At 46.5% G+C, this 20,757-nt stretch overlaps 1 protein-coding gene across 1 annotated transcript in view; it reads right to left on the reverse strand.

Annotated features, from left to right (window-relative positions):
* Pxdn (peroxidasin) overlaps window positions 1–20,336 on the reverse strand; it is a 105,720-nt gene extending 85,384 nt beyond the window's left edge. Inside the window, exon 1 of the mRNA XM_004656870.2 lies at window positions 20,116–20,336. Coding sequence (XP_004656927.1) covers window positions 20,116–20,306 — 191 coding nt within the window. The 5' untranslated portion in view covers window positions 20,307–20,336. The remainder of the gene's footprint in view (window positions 1–20,115) is intronic.
* Window positions 20,337–20,757: the final 421 nt, after the last annotated feature.

A 20,757-nucleotide genomic window follows, 5' to 3' on the forward strand; every position in this document is an offset into this window, starting at 1 on the left:
ACCTGACCATCATGGACAGACAGGGAGCAGGGCAGTCAGGCCTCTCACTTGTACAAGGTGGGAACGGGGCGTGCCACAAACACTGTCTTCGAAACAGCTGAGTAGGTTAACTGAGGTTAACAGAGACCAGTGCACTCTGGGTGCAGCCAACAGACGGATAAATCATGTTATCCCACTGGGCACACATCCAAGAGTCAGACACCAGCCAGAGGAAGGCCACAGGCACGCACCGCGCCTGGGGAGGAGCTGACCCCAGGCTCCCTGAAACATACTGATCCTTGCTGCTTTCTTCAGACCTCCATCAGGATCATGGTGTTACCTCTGCAGAGGAAATGATCATGGAATAGAACCCACAAACATAAATACCAAGTAGGGAGGCCAGAGGCTCTGTGTCCCCAGAGTTCCCTAACATTGAGCTTACTCGGGATGACAAGTACAGCCAGGGGAACTAGCCACCCAGTGGGACAGCATTTTAAAGTACTCAGTAGGCACCATTTTCATCAACCCGAAAGCAGAACAAAAGAGGTATGCTGGAACAGGCCACCCTAAAGAGTTTTGAAGAGGGGTGGGGGCTGCTGGCAAGGAGGCCTCTGAGGGCACTGAAAGAGATGAACCCTTGTGTAAAGAGAACAAGAGTCACTTTTAGCCAAAGCAGTCCCTCCAGGAGTTTTTTAGGACTTCCTCATCCCTCTCAGGGCTTCGTCCTCACCCACCGAACTTACCCCCACCCCAGCCCAGGAGCCAGAACTGCCAGGGAGTGACCCTGGAAAGATGGAATACAATGCCCTCATGAAAGAAACCCCTCCCCCACCCCATACACATATACCCCGTGCTAGCCAGAGATGACCCTGGGAGGACGGGAGACCAGCCAGATTACATTCTGTAGGGACCCCACTAAAAAGGGCTGCTAGACACAGAACTCTGGGGAAGCTCACAGCAAAGAAGAATCTCTAGGACTAAAAAGAAACATTGCGAGCTCAGGACACAAGAGGCCTACTAGTGGGGCCCATCTGCAGCCATATAGTCCTCTATATGCATCCTCTATAGTCCTGAAGCTGGACACCGGTCTTATACTCAAATCGTGAAGACGGTACTAGGAGCAGGGTCAGGGTGACAGGATGGGGCAACTGCTGCCACATACTCACATTTTTGGATGTGCCTCACAACCTGGGTTCTCCCCAGTCAGTGAGCAACTAACCACGGAGTTGCACATACCAGCACCTGAGGCTGAAAAAGGATTCCAGCAAGAAGGGGTGGTGAGCGGATGGACTGATGCGTGAGCAGGTGGACAGATGGATAGATAAATGAGTGCGTAGATGTGTGGGCCAATGGATGGCTGGGCAGATGGATATGTGGGTAGGTGGGTGAGGTGATAGAGAGATGGATAAATGGTTGATAGGTAGATAAATGGTTGATAGGTGAATGGATGAGTGGTTAGTTAGATGAAGCAACACAGACATTGATTTTTAAAATTACAGGATGGCTTAACGGTTAAGGCATTTGCCTGTGAAGCCAATGGACCCAGATTCAATCCCCCAGGGCCAACATAAGCACAAGGGGCACATGTGCCTGGAGTTCATTTGAAGTGGCTAGAGGTCCTGGCGTGCCAATTCTCTGTCTCTCTATCTCTACTTACAAATAAATAAATAAAAATTATTTTTAAAATTACAGAATGAAGACAATACACACAGATGTTCCAAGATTAATGTTGATCTACTTGTTGCCATGCCAACACAAACATCCCACTTTTGAAAAAGTAACAATGACGACTATTTTAATTGCTATTATTTTATTCAAAGTGCAGCACCTCTGATTATAGAATTTTAGAAACATTTGCTTCGCTCCAGGAAGCAACAAGTCTAACCTTCCTCCCTAAAGGAAGTCTGGCAGTGACTAGGAAGAGGACCATAACGTTAATGACAAGGACTTCCGACACACTGCAGCTCTTGTTTTCCACTGGGAGAACACACAGGCACTCACAATTTATCGGAAAGCTATGCTTCTTTCCCATGTTTCTTCTCTTTATTTTAATTATTTGAGAAAGAGAGAGAGAGGCAGTTAGAGAGAGGATAGGCATACCAGGCCTTCCGCCACTGTAAAGAAACTCCAGACACACGTGCCCCTTTGTGCATCTGGCTTACATGGGTCCTAGGGAGTCGATCCTGGGTTATTTGGCTTTGCAGGCAAATGCCTTAACTGTTAAGCCATCTCTCTAGCCCTTTTCCTGTATTTCTGAGTGAAGAAAGAAATCCTCTTGCCCAAGAGCTGACAGTCTTATATTTTTTTAACCATAAAAAGAAAAACAAGCCGGGCGTGGTGGAGCATGCCTTTAATCCCAGCACTTGGGAGGCAGAGGTAGGAGGATCGCCATGAGTTCAAGGCCACCCTGAGACTCCATAGTGAATTCCAGGTCAGCCTGGGCTAGAGTACAACTCTACCTCGAAAAAACAAAAGAAAAAAAGAAAGACAATATTAATTTAAGAGCTCAAGTCATTGCTCAAGCAAAATCTTCTATCTCCACGAAGGCCAGTCTTCTAGTTGGAATATGTCTAATTTCCACTCTGATAGTTTTGTCTTCTCAGAAAGTAACCAATGTTAGATTTGTGGTATTTTAGGAGTTGTTTCCAAAAATAAAGAAGGGGGTTTGGGGAAGATGTCTACAATCATGAGCATTTCTGTGTCCCATCCTCAAAAGGAAAATTAGATGTTTCTAAACATCTGCTTTGGCAAGACTGCCAATCTAGTATGCACTGAAAACTATACTCTGGGCGATTTCCTGTCTGTACTACAAGTCTCTCTCTAAGGCTGCCAATGAAGTCCACCTAAGAACTAAGGAGAGGATCTCACCTTGCGCGCTCACCACCTGCTCCACAAGCTGCAAGGCCACCACCCTCAACATGGGTTCATCCTGAGCCAGCTCAGTAAGACTCACCTGCCTGCACCATTCATCACACCTCTCAACAGAGCCAGACCCACCCCATCACAGCTTGGAGCAACACCCCTGCAGGGAGGAGACAGGCCAGCCTTACTATTTGCAGATTCCCAAACTGCTCCCTCTTATATGTGCCTCCCAAAGGCAGCACTTGGAGTTCTTTTGCCATCAGCTGAGAAGAAGTGCAGAGTGGTGGGAAATTTCAGTCACCTAGCACTCACATTCCCAGCTGAGATGGAATCAGTGATGGGTAGCCTGTTTTTATTTTTGTGTGTTTATGAGTGCTGTGTGTGTGTGTGTGTGTGTGTGTATGCACATGCATGTGTACATGGAGGCCAGAGGTCAATGTCAAAAGTGGTGGTGCATGCCTTTAATCCCAGCACTAGAGAGGCAGAGATAGAAAGATAGCCATGAGTTCAAGGCCACCCTGACACTACTTAGTGAATTCCAGGTCAGCCTGGGCAAAAGCGAGACCCTACCTCAAAAAAAAAAAAAAGTCTCATCCTTACTCTACACCTTATTTTTTAACTTTTTTATTAATAACTTCTATAAATGTACACAATGATCATAATCCCCTCCCATGACCCTTCCTTTTCCAGAACCCAAATCCTTCCTCCAGTGAATCCCTTCTTCTTTCCAAGTAATCCATCCTGTACTTTGATGTCATCATTGCTTTTCCTCCTCTATTATGCAGGTCGTGTGTACATAGTGTCAGCCACTGTGAGGTCATGAGTATCAAGGCTACTTGGTGTCTGGAAGACAACAGTGTAAGCACTCCTCCCCTCTCTGACGCTTACATTCTTTCCACCACCTCTTCCACAATGGTCTCTAAGCCTTGGAGGGTATGATAGAGATGTCTCATTCAGTGCTGAGCACTCCATTGTCACATCACTTCTTAACACTTTTTTGCCTTATTTTTTGAGATCACTGAACTTGGAACTCATTAATTTGGTTAGATCAACTAATCAGTGAGCTCCAAAAATTCCCTGTCTCCACCTCGCTAGCATTGGGATTACAGGCACACTCCACCCCATCTGGTTTTTACATGGGTGCTGTGGGTTTGAACTCAGGTCCTCACGCTTGTGTAGCAAACACCTTACCCACTGAACCATCTTCCCAGCCTCCCAGGAGGCTCTTGTTTCCACTGATCTACTGTGAATAAACTCTTTTAAAAAAATACACACACACACACACACACACACACACACACACACACACACACACAGACATATATACGCACATATATATTTGAAAGAGTAAAAGAGGCAGGGGGAGGGGAGAAAAAGAATGAATATGAATGGGCACACTAGGGCCTCTAGCCTCTACAAATGAATTCCAGATGCATTACTTTGTATATCTGACTTTACAAGAGTACTGGGGAATTGAACCCAGGTTCTTAGGCTTGCAGGCAAGTGCAACTGCTGAGCCATCTCTCCAGCCCAGGGTCTTTTTTTGAAGCTTATTTAGTGTCAAAGTTTTAGGATCTTTGTGCTTTTGATTGGTGAATTCACAAACACCCTTAAAACAGCCCAGGTAGCTAGGTGAATATTCTAGAACAGCACATCAGGAATGAAGTGCAGGCCTCTTAGCCTGAGTTCAATGCTAGTGGATCAACAACATGCACATATTAGGCATCTTCTAACAGACATACAACAAAACCAAGGCTATCTTCAGATCTGTTGATGCAAATGCTGTGATACGGCAAAGGCTCAGCACTCATATTCAGTGTCTGGGCCATCCTCCCATAAACAGGGAGAACTAGCCATAAGCTTCTCCTGGGGAGCAGAGGCCCCTCCCAGTGCAGGTTCTCGGGACTTCAGTGTTACCACTGGCTCAGAAGAAGCACAAAACAAAATGGGACCTGTCTGAATCCAGAATAAAGACAGAGCTGCCAAAGGAGTTTCAGGAGCCAGATGGAGAGGCACACACATCTAATCCCATGGGGAGGGTAAGGTAGGAGGATTACTGAGTATGAGGCCAGCCTAGGCTACATTGTGATTTCCCAGCCAGCCTAAGCTACATAGCAGGAACCATCTAAAAATATGAAAAAAAAAAAAAAAAGAGTAGGGTTGGGGAGATAGCTCAGTGACCCGGTAAGTCACCTGCCACACATGCATGAGGACTAGAGTGCAGCACCCACATAAATGCCAGGCAGGCATGATGGCCCACTGTAACCCCAGTATTTGAGAAGGATCCTGGAGCACGCTGATTAGCTACCACTAGCACAACTGGTGAACTCCGAGCTCAAGGGGACACCACCAGACATCAACCTCTGGTTTTTACACTCACCTAGACATGTGTTCACACACACACGCACGCACACACACGTATGCACATGTGTAGGAAGAAAACAAGAGTATAGAAGGAGATGCACATCCTAGGCTGTTCTCAGGGTACACTGACAATGAAGGCATGGGGACCAAAAGCCAACTCTGACAATGTGGATGCAGTCACAGGCAAATCACAGGTTCTTACACCGATTTTATTTCCACAGTCCTTGGATTAGAGGCCCTCATTCTCACCCTGTCACAGGCTTGTTTCAGTGAGATCTGTGCTGTGTTCTTCCTGCAGTGGACAAGTGATCAGGGCTCAGTTAGCGGGAACATCTGTCCTCAGGAAACCCATGTCACGGAAGGAAAGAAGGCAGAGTATCACATCAGATGCCAACCAGGACCTTTTGTGTGGCTCAAAACCATTTATATGACTATATAAACACGCCCTAAAAATAACCCAGACAGACACACATAAAAAACTGCACACATCTCAGAAGTACTGGTTACCAGAAAAATGAAAACAAAGCAATGGCCTGTAATAAGAATTTGGTCATAAAAATTTGGCAATTCCAAAGAAAGAAATTGTGTCCACTAATGAGGATGTATGGCTGGGAGGACAGTCAGTACACAGTGCTCACCTAGCACAGATTTGGTCCTGGGCTCCATCCCCAGCACAAGAACACACACACACACACACACACACACCATACACAAAACAATGAGGCAGACCTTATTACTGAGTAGACACATGACAAAAATAAGTATGCAGGGGCTAGAGAGAGAGGGCAGTTGTGCAAGTGTGAGGACCTGAGTTCGGATCCCCAGCACCCATGTAAATGCAGAGCATGTGAGTATAGCCATGCACATCTGTAATCCCAGCACTGGGGAAGCAGGTGGAGGCAAGGCAGGTGTCCAGGGTAAGGGAGTTAGTTAACATAGTGGAATTGGTAAACCCTGAGTACAGTAAGGTGGAGAGTAATTGAGGAAGATACCCAATGTCAACGTCTGACCTCCATATGCACACACGCATGTGCATATAAACATGCACACATACCACACACACAGTGTGTGGCCAGACTTTAAACCACACAAAGCACATTACAACAGGACATGTAACATGTCCTAATTTTTGAAGAAATCTATGAGACATGTCAACATTCACATATGCCTAAGCACATATAGGTGTCTGTGAAAACGTTCTTCTGATGAAAAAAAACCAACAAATAGTTTTCTCTAATGACAGAATGAGTTGTTTTGTTTTGCTTTATTTACATGTATTTTCAAAAATAAACATGTCCAGCCTATAAAAAAAAAACTCATTAATGTTATAAAAGAAAAATAAAGAGGATAGTGCAATTAGTGGGCAAGGGAGCAAGTTTCACAACTCCTTAGCTGGCAGCTTGTGGAGATTCCTGCAGCAATGGCTAATTCATATGTTTGTGCCCTGGACCCAACTTCTCGCTATAATGAACAGTCCAGAAATGCTAGGAGAAAAGGCACGGGCACATTTCCAATGAGCTTGCAAGTTTATATGCAACATCAGAGCTGCAAGAGGTAACAAGAAAGAAGTGGACAGCCTCCAGCTTTAAGCAGGAACCCATGCAGGCTGTGGGCACAGACAGCAAAAGATGTACTATTACACCCCAAGTAAAACCTGTCCCAAAACACAGCTGACTCCAGGTCCTCAGAAGCTAATGGTCTGACTTTAGGATTAAGAATTCTTCTGGTTTCTTTCTTCTAGCTGTCACCACATCATACATCAATTTCACAATTACTTAGGTGGCAAAGATGTGAAACCCACATCTCTATTTGAGAGAGTGTGAGAAAGTAGATGGGGAGAGAGAGAGAGAGAGAATGGGTACTCCAGGGTCTCCAGCCACTGAAAATGAACTCCAGATGTGTGCATCACTTTGTGCACCTGGATTTACATGGGTACTGGGGAATCAAACCCAGGTCCGTAGGCTTTGCATGCAAGCACCTTAACTGCTATGCCATCTCTCCAGTCCACTTAAGAGAACTCTTAAGTGAAGCAACTGGCTTGTCAGTCATCTAGCTGTGAGAACACAGAGGCGGGAACCATTACTGAAACCAATGTCCCCTTAGTAAATAGAGCAGCCCTCTGCCACACATAAATAGGCCACCATTAATCCCTAAGTGGTACATGATGCAATGCTGATTTCATCAGGAGCTGGGGGTGCACATACAATAAAGGAACATGCACCTCGTGACATCTGGTGGACCTCTCTGAGAGGGAGCATACTACTCCGAGCCCTTCCATGTAAGCTAACAGCAGCATCCTATAGAAGAGCACCAGGAATGAAAAATGAACCACAAAAGGGAATCCAAAAGAGGGTGCAGTAATCATGCCCTCCTTGTTGATGTCCACTGCAGCTGTGGCAGAAACATCAGTGCTGCTTGAAGCCACTTCTTCACAGGCAAATGTTCAATCCACTGCAAGGGGTGAGCAGAAGGTGGGACATGTGACCAGAACTCACCAATGCAGTATGAGCAGCCTTGAGAGTCACCTTGGAAAGCTTAGCATGGTGAGCCTATTTTCCCGGTCACTCTGCTGACTCCACATTCATCACAGCCTTGAGGCCAGTGAAGGAGAAGGACAGAGTTTCAGAATGGACAGAATGAGAAGAATCATTGGCTCACTGTTACAGCAAGTATGACCCAAAACTAGACAGTAAACACTATGAGTGATGATACCCCTCTGTCTGCCTTTGTGGCTAGCAGGCAGCCACAGACAAACTGGGAACCACAATCCTGGCTTGCCCCAACTCCTCTCAAGCTACAACAGGCAGCTGCCCACAGACCTTTGTTGGCAACTCCTGGCTCGAAGTAGAAGCTCTGATGGAAAGCTGCCTAGCCAAGAACATCTTTGTGGATAATTCAAGTGGTCTAACCTGCTGGGGCCCTGCCACTGCTAATCAGTAGAGCTCGGGCTAAATTACCCAAAGACAGATGGAAAACACCGAAACTGAGTCATTTGTAAGTTTTCTCAAAAATCTGAACTTTTGAATGTGAACTCAGAAAATTATTCTGATTATTTTTACTACACTTTGTTGCAAAGGAATTGAAAGAAGGCGACACACACACAAGCTTGGGAGATGGGTAAAGAACGTGCCAAACAAGTATGAAGACCTGAGTTCAGATCCCCAGTGCCCACTTAAAATGTGAGGTATGGAGGCACATGTCTGTAACTCAGCACTAGAGAAATGGAGACAAAAGATTCCCTGGGATTTGATGAGTTGGTTTAGCTGAATCAGTGAGGTGAGCTCTAGCTTCACCAAGAGACCTGTCTCAAAGAATATGGTAGACTACAACCCATATCAACCTCTCGCCTCCACCCACATGTGCACACACACCACTCATACACATACATGCAAAATCATATGCACATGTGCAAAAAAAAAGTGAATAGGACTTCCACTTTCAAAGATGATGGAATAACAGAAGTGAGAATGTCTGAAACAACCAAAAATCAGACAACATATAAGCAAGTACCTCAGGCATTGTACCTCAGACATTGTACTTCAGGCAAAAATAGAGCTGAGCCCTAGGAGGTAGAAATCAAATGAGGGGCTGGGCATGGTGGTACAAGCCTTTAATTCCAGCACTTGGGAGGCACAGGTAGGAGGACTTCTGTAACTTTGAGGCCACCCTTAAAACTATACAGTGAATTCCAGGTCAGCCTGTGCTAGAACGAGACCCTACTTCAAAAAACCAAAAAAAGGGGGGGGAAGCTGAAGAGATTGTTTATTAGTTAAGGCACTTGCCTGTAAAGCCAGAGGACTCAGGTTCGATTCCCCAGAACCCATGTAAACCAGGTGCATAAGGTGGTGCATGTGTCGGAAGTTCGTTTGCAGTAGCTGGAGGCCCTGAAGCACCCATTCTCTTTTTGTCTCCCTCTTTCTCTATCTCAAATAAATAAATAAATAAAAATAATATACATGATATGTATATAAAGAAATCAAATGAGGTGAACTTGTGATTGGCCAGCAAACTGCCTAAGAAAAGATGATGCCAGGAGCAGGGGAGACCAAGCCATCCAGAACTCACAGAATTCACAGGAGAGATATTATAAATAAGACACAGGAACACCACAGGGAAAGAGGAGAAAGACCACCCAGATCTTCAGAGTGGGAAGCTGAGTCTGACATGAAGCTTGTTTCTGGCTCAGAAACAGCAGTGTCAGCACTTATACCAGGTTAATAGTTCTGGTATACACTTATCATACAATCCACACCACAGATGCTGATTACAGTGTTTGGGAGGGCCTCAAGTTGAATGGTTATTGGAAATTTCCCCAGCATCCACCAAGGTGAAGGTCATAATATCTGAGATCTAGTTGTGTGTGTGTGTGTGTGTGTGTGTGTGTGTGTGTGTGTATGAAGATAGAGGAAAATATAACCTATAAGAGTAAATTGTTCAATCAAGCCAATCCCAAATCAATGCAGATGTTACAGTTTGCAAACAGGGACATGAAAATGGTTGTAATCATTGTGTTCCACAGGCTCAAAATATATAGAGTAGGCCAGCTGTGGTTGCACACACCTTTAATCCCAGCACTTGGGAGACAGAGGTAGGAGGATTGTCATGAGTTCAAGGCTACCCTGAGACTACACAGTGAATTCCAGGTCAGCATGAGCTATAGTGAGACCCTACCTCGAAAAACCAAAAACAAAAAAGTAGAGTAAAAACATGAGTACATTTCTTTCAAAAGCCCACATTTTCGAGAGGCCTAAGTTTAAAAATGCATAAATTAATAGCAGTTTACACAATGCAGAACAAAAGCATTGTTCTAAAGACACAAAAGTGGAAACTGTAAAATGTGGTGGCCTAACGTTTGCCTCACTGGAACCTTTACAGAAAGGACACAGAGGTGCAACAGAAAACATATGTGAAGTACTTGTATGCCTAAGTTCTCCAAATTTGATGAAAACTATAAACTCACAAATTGAAATTTTAAAAAAAATGAAAAATATAAGGAATAGGAATAAAATCACATGTGTATATCACAATCACATTGCTCCAAACCAGAGATGAGGGAAACAAACCCTAAAATCAGTAAGAAACAGGAGAAAGGCGACCACAGACATTTCACTGGAAACAATGGAAGAAGACAGTGAGAGGCACAGACATTTCACTGGAAACAATGGAAGAAGACAGTGAGAGGAACAACAGGTTTCCAATAGAGACAGAAAAAAAGTCACGCCCTAGCATCCTATTCACAGCAAAATAACCCCCCAAAAATGAGGTGAATAAAACTTTTACATAAACAAAAGCTGAAAGAACCATCAGCAGGTGTACATTACAAAGAGCGTTTTTAAAAAGCCCTTCACAGTGGATGGAAAGGCATTTCCACACAAGAAATGCAGAGCCTCTAGTAGAACTGAGTGGTTTTTTTGCTTATTTACAAAAATTTTAAGACTTCCAGAATTCTTTTATTTTGAGAGAGAGAGAGACACACACACACAGACACGCACGCGCGCGCGTGCACAGAATGGGCGCACCAGGGCCCCTAGCCACTGCAAACAAACTCCAGATTCATGCACCACTGTGTGCACCTGGCTTAGGTGGGTCTTGGGGAACTGAACATGGCTCCTTACACTTCACAAACAAGTACCTTAACTGCTAAGCCATCCCCCCAGTCCTGCTTATTTAAATTCTCAAGAAGATAAAAAGATAAGTCTGCTTAAACAGAAACAAAAAGAATATAATGTGGCATTTATAATGTATGTAAAATTAAAGCATCTGATAAAGACATGATAAAAGTCAAACTACGGAGGAGTGGAAGTAAGCATCTCATAATATATGTTCAGTTCAGTAGTATAATTTAAAGATAAGCTGCAACAAAATATAAATGGACACTATAAATCCTAATGTAACTACTATAATAACAAGAGATTTACTATGAATAACCAATGAAAAGCAAAATATAGAGTAATTACTTAAAATGCATTCAACTCAAAAGACAAGAAAAAAGGAACAAAGCACAGATGGACCAATAAAAAACTCAGTCATATCAATTATCTCATTAAATGAATATGATCTGAATGTACCAATAAAAAGAGATGCAGTACTAAATGAGACCTCTCTATCACACCGTCCAAGGCTCAAGGACAACTGCAGAGGAAGTAGCAGAAAGAAGGTAAGAGATAAGGAAGGGAAGGACTGCTTACAATGCTGCCATACACACACAAAATGGCCTTGATGTTGATGACCTCCCAGTGGTTGACACTACCTACACAAGACCTGTGTAATAAAGGGGGGAAAAAATGACACTAAAATATAAGACTAGCTGGAAAGAACAGATTCTGGGAAGAAAGGATTTGGAAGGGGATTATGATCATGGTATATTATCTATGGAAGTTGCCAATAAAAAGCTAAATAAATAAGTAAATAAATACAGGGATAGAGAGATGCTCAGTGGTTAAAGGTGCTTGTTTGCAAAGCCTGATTGATGGCCCTGTTTCAATTCTCCCAACACCTTCATAAAGCCTGGTGCACAAAGTGGGGCGTGCACCTGGAGTTTGTTTGCAATGGCAACAGGCTCTGGCTAGCTGGCTTTCTACCTCTCTCTTACACAATAAATATAACTAGAAAAAAAGAAATGAACGTCATCAAAGTATACTACATGCAGTATGAAAATGTCATAATGAAACCCATTATGTATAATTAATATACTAACAAAAACCTTTTTTTCAAAAAAGCAAAAGCCAAAAAAAAAGCAAAAGGCAGAGGTTGCCAGATGGATGAAAAGACAAGGCCTTCCTATGTGCTGACTGCACAAAATGCACTTTGAATATAAGAAATACACATATATATTTAAGAATGGGAATGCATGATAAATGTAGTATCAAGAAGATGGAGCAGCACTATTAATATTAAACAAAATAGGTGTTGGGCCTGGGAAAAATGGCTTAGCGGTTAAGGTGCTTGCCTGCAAAACCTAAGGACCCAGGTTCAATTCCTCAGGACCCACATAAGTCAGATTCACAGGGTGGCACATGCAAATGGAGTTCATTTGCAGTGGCCAGTAGCCCTAGTGTGCATGTTCTCCCCACCTCCCTGCAAATAAATAAAGTATTTTTTTAAAAGAGATGTTCAAGAATAAAGAAAATTACTCCACAATGATAAAGGAATCCCTCCATCAAGAGAACATAAAAATCCTAAACATTTATGCACCTCCTAACACAGCTGCGAAATATATGATGAAAAACTAGTAAGACCTCAAGAAGAAACAGACATGTTTTCAACCACCAAAAGATTCTAACATTTTTTTCTCAATAATTGGTGAAACAAGTATACATGAAGTCAAAGGTTTGAACACTGCTGACCAATTTGGTCTGATATTACAGAATACTTTACCCCATAGGGGCAGGATACATTCTTTTTATTTATTTATTTTGAGAGAGGGAGACAGGCATATAGAGAAAATGGGCATGCCAAGGCCGTTAGCCACTACAAATGAACTCCAGACACTGCGCCACCTTGTGCATCTGGCTTACATGGGTCCTAGGGAATTGAACCCGGATCCTTTGGCTTTGCAGACAAATGCCTTAACCACTAAGCTATCTCTCCAGCCCAGGATATATTCTTTTTAAGTACACAAGGTACAGCTACACAATAAACCATACACTAGGCCAGAAATCTCAGTAACTTTGAAAGGATTTAAGTTTACAACTTATATTCTCTGATATAATAGAATTAGATAAAAAAAATGCAGAAAGAGCTCTGAAAAAGTCCCCAAGTATTCAGAAACTAAATACACAACTGTAAATAACAAAGAAACCAAGAAGAAAATTTAAAAGTATTTTGAACATAATAAAAATGAACTGTTTAACACGAAATGTCTATGTGAGAAAAGAAGACATGACCCAAATCTACAATTTCAACTTCCACCTTAACAAAGAGTTAAATCTGAAGTAGAAGAAGAAACAAAGATGAGAGAAATGAATGAACCTGGAAGCAGGAAAATGAGAAAAATCAACGAATACAGAAGCTTGTTTTTTGTTGCAGTTATTGTTTTTCAAGACAAGGTTTTGTTACATAGCTCTTGGCTAGCCTGGAACTCCCTGTGTAGACCAGGCTGGCCTCAAACTTGTGGCCATCCTCCTACCTCTGGTACTTGGATCAAAACCTGGTTCTCCAGGATGTGGTCCACATCCACCACGAACTGTTGATCAGAGAGACCTATTAGATCTCCCAAAACAAACAAAACAGACTTCTGTCAGGGCACTTGATTACCCACCAGAGGTTAATGGTAAAACCCTACTGCTGAAGATACCATTTGCTGTCAGCAAGGACCATGGAGGACCTGGCTGGAATCCAGCAGAGAGCCAGTCCCCAAACAATTAGCCCATCTAGTGCTGGAAGGTGCTACATGAGCTGGGGGGGGGGGGGGGAGGGGCAACATCTGTCCAAGCAACTCAAAGTCTAAGTGACTCAGAAGCAAACAACCTGATGTGATGCTCACACAAGTGCAATAGTGGCACACAGCCATGGTAGGTAACCAACTGCTCTAGAATGGGCTAACAGATCCGCTCATTGGAAAGGAAACCATATCTGGAACTGGGAAACAAGTCAGAATCATATCCAGATAATGATTCCACTTTCCAGTGTCATGCTCCCATCAACCTTAGACTATAAGAGGGTCTACTCCCTTTTAATTATCTCTAAATTAATAATGGTTATCCCATTTAACCAGCACTGACTTCACTCTGTTGGAGAATCTGCTTCTCTTTTTCAGACTGGAGCTGGGCCTGAGGAGATAAATGACCCAGTGTACTCCATCCACCCTGGCCCCAGCTGAAGCCACAGAGAAACTGGGGAAATGAGCAAGAGTGCTGCTTTCTTAGCGAATCTGATATCAACACAAGGGTGATGGAGAAAGATACTAAGGACACTCAACACCTACCAAACCAGAGATCCAGAGGCTCCTAAGTGCCTATCACTGAAGTATACTTAAAATGCTTCCAGCATGGCTCAGGGAATTTTGTGGAAGAGGGGGCAGAAAGATGGTTAGAGCCACAAGCTGGGACATTTTGCAGAGATACTGCCTCTCCCCCCGCCACAAATAATGCACAACCCACAATCCCCATGGGGTTGACCTGCATCCCCAACAAAGAAGGCCTCTCCAGAAAAGGAGCAGAGGGGAAAAAAAAAGGATGGTACCAACCTGTATTGTTTACATACTAAATATGTCCATTTCTAATAAATAAAGTTAAATTTAAAAATTCTTTTTATAAAAGCTGGTTCTCAAGCATCAATAAAACAGATAAACCTTAAGCTGGCCAATTACAGGGGGAAAGAGCAGATGCAGAAAGTAGGCATCGCTAGATCCCACAGATAGCAAGATGATGAGGAGGAAGTGTCCAGATGATAAACACAACAACTTCTGAGAACTTCTGGAAAGTCTCCCAAAGCTCTCTGTAGCAGCTACAACCCCGAGGAGCCCTATATTTACAAGAGACTTGCAACTGTCATTTGAAATCCTTCCATGACAATTCCAAGAGAAGGGGGTGGCTCACTGGGAAACTGCAAAAATCACTCAGGAAAAAAATGAAATAATAACCCTGACACTCCTCCAGGCATGAGAAGGGGCAGTCATAACTGCTTTGAGGCATAACTTACTCTCATATTCTCAGTCCAGACAAACGTACTCCAGTAAAGAAAATTCAAGGAGGCCAACACCGGTCATAAGAGAGAAGCAAGAATCATGTGCTTTGCAAGAATCTCAGGACAGGAGGAACGGCACACCAGGGAACAGGGACACTGCAGGATGAGAGGTTAAGTGCTCACTGTTCTGCCATGTAGGAAGGAGCCACACAGGCCGACAGAGCAGAGAATCTGTCAAGCCTCCACCTCCAGTATATGCACCTTTTCAAATCCCATTATGTTTTGATAAGGTTTGTTGTTCCTTACACGTAAAATCACCTGGACAAACAGTCCTTGGTTAAGCTCTTACCTCAGACCTGAGGATACACAAAAGATGAGGTGATGTAAGGGTACCCATCATTCAGTTGGGATACAGCTGGGTTCTGAACATAAAGGCCTGAGTGCTTATCAGAGTGGGCTGACAAATGCCCTGCTCAGGGGCTACAGTCCTGCCTGGCTGCACATGGACATATGGCGTGACATGATCCCAGTCTTCCAAGAGTTGATTAGCTGCAGGCAATCAGATCTGGAACAAATCCCCATTGTATAAGGTCTGACGTGACTCCTACAGAACAGACCTGAGGACTCCAGAGCAGACCTGCTCATCTTGCTACATCTCTGGGTGCAAGTCCCTTTAGAGATCTGCTTTGTCTGTGTGGTGTGCTTCGGATGCATGGAGAGGGCAGCTGTCCTGCAGCAGGTCCAACACTCACAACTTCAGATAAACCCCAATCAGCTCCTCCCCACACAATGGCCAATGGACTCCATCCACAGCTGCGGTGGGCTGAGCAAGAGCAGGTATGAGCACATGCAAGCTAGCTCAGGAAGCCTTGCCCACATGCTTGCGTAGTCTCTACTCACAGCACTTGCTAGTTTCTTTGGAAGGGAGCCCACAGCTGCTATTACCACCACGCAGAGAAACCCCGTGTCAGAGTAACAGAGACGGAAGCCAAGTAGTGCATGGGGTTCTTCATAGTGTGGCTCCATCAGCATTAAGTTGATGCCTGGTACAAGGATCAGATGGATGGATTCTCTTCACACTAAAGGACTAAAGTGCCCCTGGGTAAGCATCTGCACCAGGCACTGATGTATGCCACCTAGAAACAGGAGCCCTCAAGCCCTGGTTAGTCACTTAGGGCTCTCTCCTTCTGGCCAGAACCCTGGGGGCCCACAGTGAACATGGTCACCTCCATGCCTTCACAACTGGAACGGTAGGAGAAAACAGTGTGTTCACCTACCTGAACATCCCCCAGCCCAAAGATAAGGGCCACCAGCTGCCTCTCACTCTCAGTGACCATTATGAGGAGGAAAGGGCATCCCAGAGAAAAGAGTCAAGGGTGTATTCAGAGGACAAGGAAATTCTTGTGAACCAAACAGTGGCATGGTCACTCATGGGAGCTTGGCAGACAGCCCCCCACACACCCAGACCCTTTTCCCCAAACCCTCAGGTAAGGAGGAGAATACTTCTTTGGGGAAAGTAACTGACTTTACAAAGAAAGCTGCTGGCAAGCCACTGTCACCTAAGTGCCCCATCTGGGGAAGTTGTGCTAGTAGATGACAAGTTATGGGCAGCTGCAATTCATACAGGGACAATTCTTTACCAAGGGGGACCATTTTCTGGGTTTCATGATCCCAGGGGTGGGGGATGAGGGGTAGCCCATAGGCAGATGGGACCCATGAGATAGCAGTATTCATGAATTTCACCCAAGTGAGTCCAAGGATTAGGTCTTTGTGAGGGTCTATAAAATAGCACAGGCCAAACACAAAAGAGGTGACTAGAAAAATGAAGCATGCAGACTGGCACTCTGGCAGATTCACAGTGGCTGGGGAAGTTTGGGCCAGCCTACTCTGGAGACGGTACATCAACTAAGAAGCCATCCCCTGAGTCCACCCCAAACTTCACAGCCTTAGAACCCCTCATGACAAGGTGACAGTTTATGACATCTCCCTTTATCTGGAGTGCCATGATCAGCTAAGCGGATGTTTCCAAACTTGATTCCCACAACTTCAGCAGTGGAGGCTTCAAGGCATAGAAAAGGAGCAGGGCATTAGGGCAAAGACACAGTGCCCATGGGCTCTGTACTATTTTGTTTAAATGCTATTTCCTCAAGAAGGTTAGCATTGAGGAGACCACAGAGAAGGCATAGAGTAAAAAGATTTGCCTTATCTTTTTTTGAAATTGTTTTTATTTACTTACATGTGTGTGTGTATGGGCACACCAGGGTCTCTTGTTGTTGCAAGTTTGCAGCTTGTTTCTGCAGCCCTACTTTTTCTTTTTTTTGTGGGGGGGGGGGAGTTGGTTTTTCAAGGTAGGGTCTCCCTCTACCCTAAACTAACCTGAATTCCCTATGTAGTCTCAAGTGGCCTTGAACTCATGGAGATTCTCCTACCTCTGCCTCCAGAGGGATTAAAGGCATGTGCCACCATGCCTGACTTTGCCTTATCTTTTGATAACAACATTTAACTACCACTTCTACAATAGTGTTGAGTTCAGCGCACTTTGCAAAAACTAAGCAGGCATTTCTTCACCGGCCTTCTCCACATCCTGGAGGGAGTTGTGGGTGGCATCAGAGGAGGAGAAGCTGTTACTTCATTTCACACTTTCCAGGGTGGCCTGACAGCAAGGTCAGTCCCAACCTGAACCACAAGTTGGGACCTTGGGACCACTTTGGAAGGTCCAAACTCTGAGTCAATCTCTTGGGAAGAAGGGTGGGGGCAAGGTTTTCCATCAAAGGGACAGCATCACAATGTAATGGGGCCAGTTTCTTTGAGGTCACACCTTTTCTGTTTCCAATTTCTACCAAGCTGTTTTATGTTCTATTGTGTTTTGTCTTGTTTTGCAGCAATAGGATTCTAACTTGCTAAGGCCTCTGCCACTGAGCTACATACATCCCCACGCAAGCAGAAAAAAAGAACATCAGCATGTACTGAGGGCAGGGAGTGCGGAGGCAAGCTGAAAGCAAGCGCTAAATGCTTCTGCATCTGGCTCTCAGGCAACCCGGGCCACCCAGCCACAGAACAGCACTCTGCCTCCCACTTACATCTGGTTGGTTCCCAATCCCCACACTGCCAGTACCCCCATCACGAACACCTGTCCACTTGTAGACTCCATCCACATACATTCTCCCAAGGAAAGAGACTTACTAATCGTCATCTAGACAGCACACCTGCCCAGACTTCATTCCGGCTCCTAGCTCTTCTCTCTGCCCGCTCCTCGGCAGTCCTCATAACAGGGAGATGCTAGCAGTCTTCAGAATCTCCTTAGCGCTTTATGAAACCTAACTTTGTGTCACTTCTCTCACAGAATCAGTAACACCAAGGGCAGTCATTTCATAATGTTTTGGAAAACCTCAAACATCCAGGAACACATAAGGTATGAATTTCTGCAAATGCACCTCTAGGGAAATCTTCGAAGAGCTGACTGCAGTGTCACTCACCCTCTCACACCCGCTCGGTTAATTCTGTGGAGGAGTGTACCATGTAAAGCTGGATGGAGGACACCCAGCACTCATTTTAAAATGCTGTTCATTTCAAAAAGCAATTAAAATACACTTCAATTTTCCGATTTCATCAAGATGTGAAAATGGCTCTGGGATTCAAGGTGTGTCCACTGACTCACTAAAGAATTAAATTCTCCAAGACCTGCATAATAAGAGGGGAAAACGACATTGGAAGAAGAGATTCAATGGGAGAGGATTATGATCATGTTATATTGTCTGTATAAGTGGAAATTATCAATAAAAAAATTGTGGTTTTATTGAGGTAGGGTGTTGCTCTAGCCCAGGCTGACCTGGAATTCACTATGTAGTTTCAGGGAGGACTCGAGCTCAAGGCGATCCTCTTACCTCTGCCTCAAGAGAGCTAGGATTAAAGGTGTGGGCCCAGCTAAAATGAATTTTTTTAAAAAAAAATTAAGTTCTCTGCATTTGGAGACACCCCACTCTGGCTCGTTTTAAAAGTTAATTCCCCCATTTAGATACCAGCCTTGGCTGACCATCCACACCCTTTGGGAGAGAAGCCTTATTTAGAAAGAAAATATCCTTCCCGGCAGGGAGACACTCACTGGCCTCCCCCACCGGGGCAGAACATCACCACCCGCACACTCGTCTCCACTAAAGAGGTAAGAACACTGACCGCCCACTTCCCTCAGATTTTTACAACTTTTGCAGGCTCTTCGGGAGTGCCAAAAGTCCTCCAGCCCAGCCACGAAAAGTGAAAACTATTTTTGGAATGCAGAAGTGCAGCTGTGGCCGCTGAATTACAGCAGGCGCCTCGAAGGCTTGCCTGCCTTCACGGAACCTAAGCTTTCTAATCCAAGCTCCCCCAGGCCTGCAGAAGTGAACTCGGGCGGTGCGTGGCGCCGAGCAGCCCGCACAGCAAAGGATGGGAGCTGCCTTGGGATCTGGGATCTAGGGCCTGCGGGGGGGGGGGGGGGGGGGGCAGGGCACTATGCACGACGTCCACTCGATCGCCTAGTGCCAGGGAGGTGGAGCACCTCCTCGACAGAACCAGCTCGGAGTAGAAACAGCTGGGGAGACACTGGCGGGGCAGAAGGCTGCTGTGAGTGAGCCCCAGTTCCAACTCCTCCCCACCTGCCCGAGTGTTCGGAAGCCGTCAAGACACTGCGACCGTCCAGCTCGCCTCGGGGGCAGAAAACGTCCAACACAAGCCCCGTGCCCCGCGTGGTCCCCCCGAATATCCAGCACACTGGAGGCTCTCACGCCCCGGGCTGATGTGGGGACACTTGGGGGTTCATGGAGCCGCGGGAGCCGAGGACCGGCGGCGCAGGGTTCCCGGGCGCAGGGTGGGGGTGGTCCCGCACTCCCGCAGGAGGGAAGAGGGGGCAGGAGGGGAGCGAGAGGATGGAGACGCGGAGAGAGTGGAGGAGGGGCGGGGAGGAGCGGGGCCCGCGCGGAACTAGGAGGGGCGGAGGGGGACTGGGCTGCAGAGAAAGAGGGCGCCGGAGACGCGCGGGGCTTTCCCGGGCAGCTCCCAACCACTTCCCCGTCCAGCAGGGGATTCCGAGTTTGAACAAAGGCGGCTCGGGAGGCCGGCCGCGCACTCAGCGCTAAGCCCGCCCCCGGCGTCCCAGCCAGGGCGGACAAAGGCCCGACGCTCCCCTCTCCCGACTCCTGGAAGCCCGGATCCCCCTGCTTCCGCCGGCCCAGCATCTCCCCTGCAGCCCCATCCCCCAGGCTTCCCATGTCCCTCGACTGACTGCCCTCACTCCCGCGCCGCACTCACAGGATGGAGGTCTGGGGCGCCACGGCGGGCACGGCCTCCAGCAACAGATGCATGCAGCGCACGGTGGTGCGGAAGCACAGGCAGCGGCTCGGACAGCCCGCGCCCGGCTTCGGGGCGACCACCGCCAGCGCGCCCCAGGCGCAGCACAGCACGAGCGCCAGCAGGCTGCGAGGCGCGGGGCGCGCGGCCATGGCCGTCGGCGCGAACGGACGCTGGCACGCTCGGACCGCAGCGGAGGCCCCGGCGCGTCCACCGCCGGCTCCCAACTGCGTCCGCCGGCCGGCCGCGGCCCACGTCCCAGCTGTGCGCGGGGGGCGGGGGGCCGCCAGCTGTGCACATGCGCGCGGCTCCTCCCCGGGCCCTCGGCCGGGCGGAGGGCGGGGCGGGACGAGCACCGGGCCGCAGAGCCGGGTGGCTCAGACCCCGGCCCTCTGCAGCCCAGTCTCAGCGGTCAGGGCGTGGCGGCGTGCGCACACCCTGCTTTGGGTGGGTGGGGGGAACTCTAGGTGCAGAGCGAGAGGTATGGTGTGTGGGTTTGAATCCCTGAGTCTTGCTTTTGCAACCTGAGGCTCCACGCTCCTTAACCTTGGTTTCTCACCGTGTGCTTTAAGAGCTTTGCTGGTGGTGATGTCTTGTTTGCAA

Source organism: Jaculus jaculus, chromosome 2 (assembly GCF_020740685.1).
Source record: "Jaculus jaculus isolate mJacJac1 chromosome 2, mJacJac1.mat.Y.cur, whole genome shotgun sequence".
NCBI lineage: Eukaryota > Metazoa > Chordata > Mammalia > Rodentia > Dipodidae > Jaculus > Jaculus jaculus.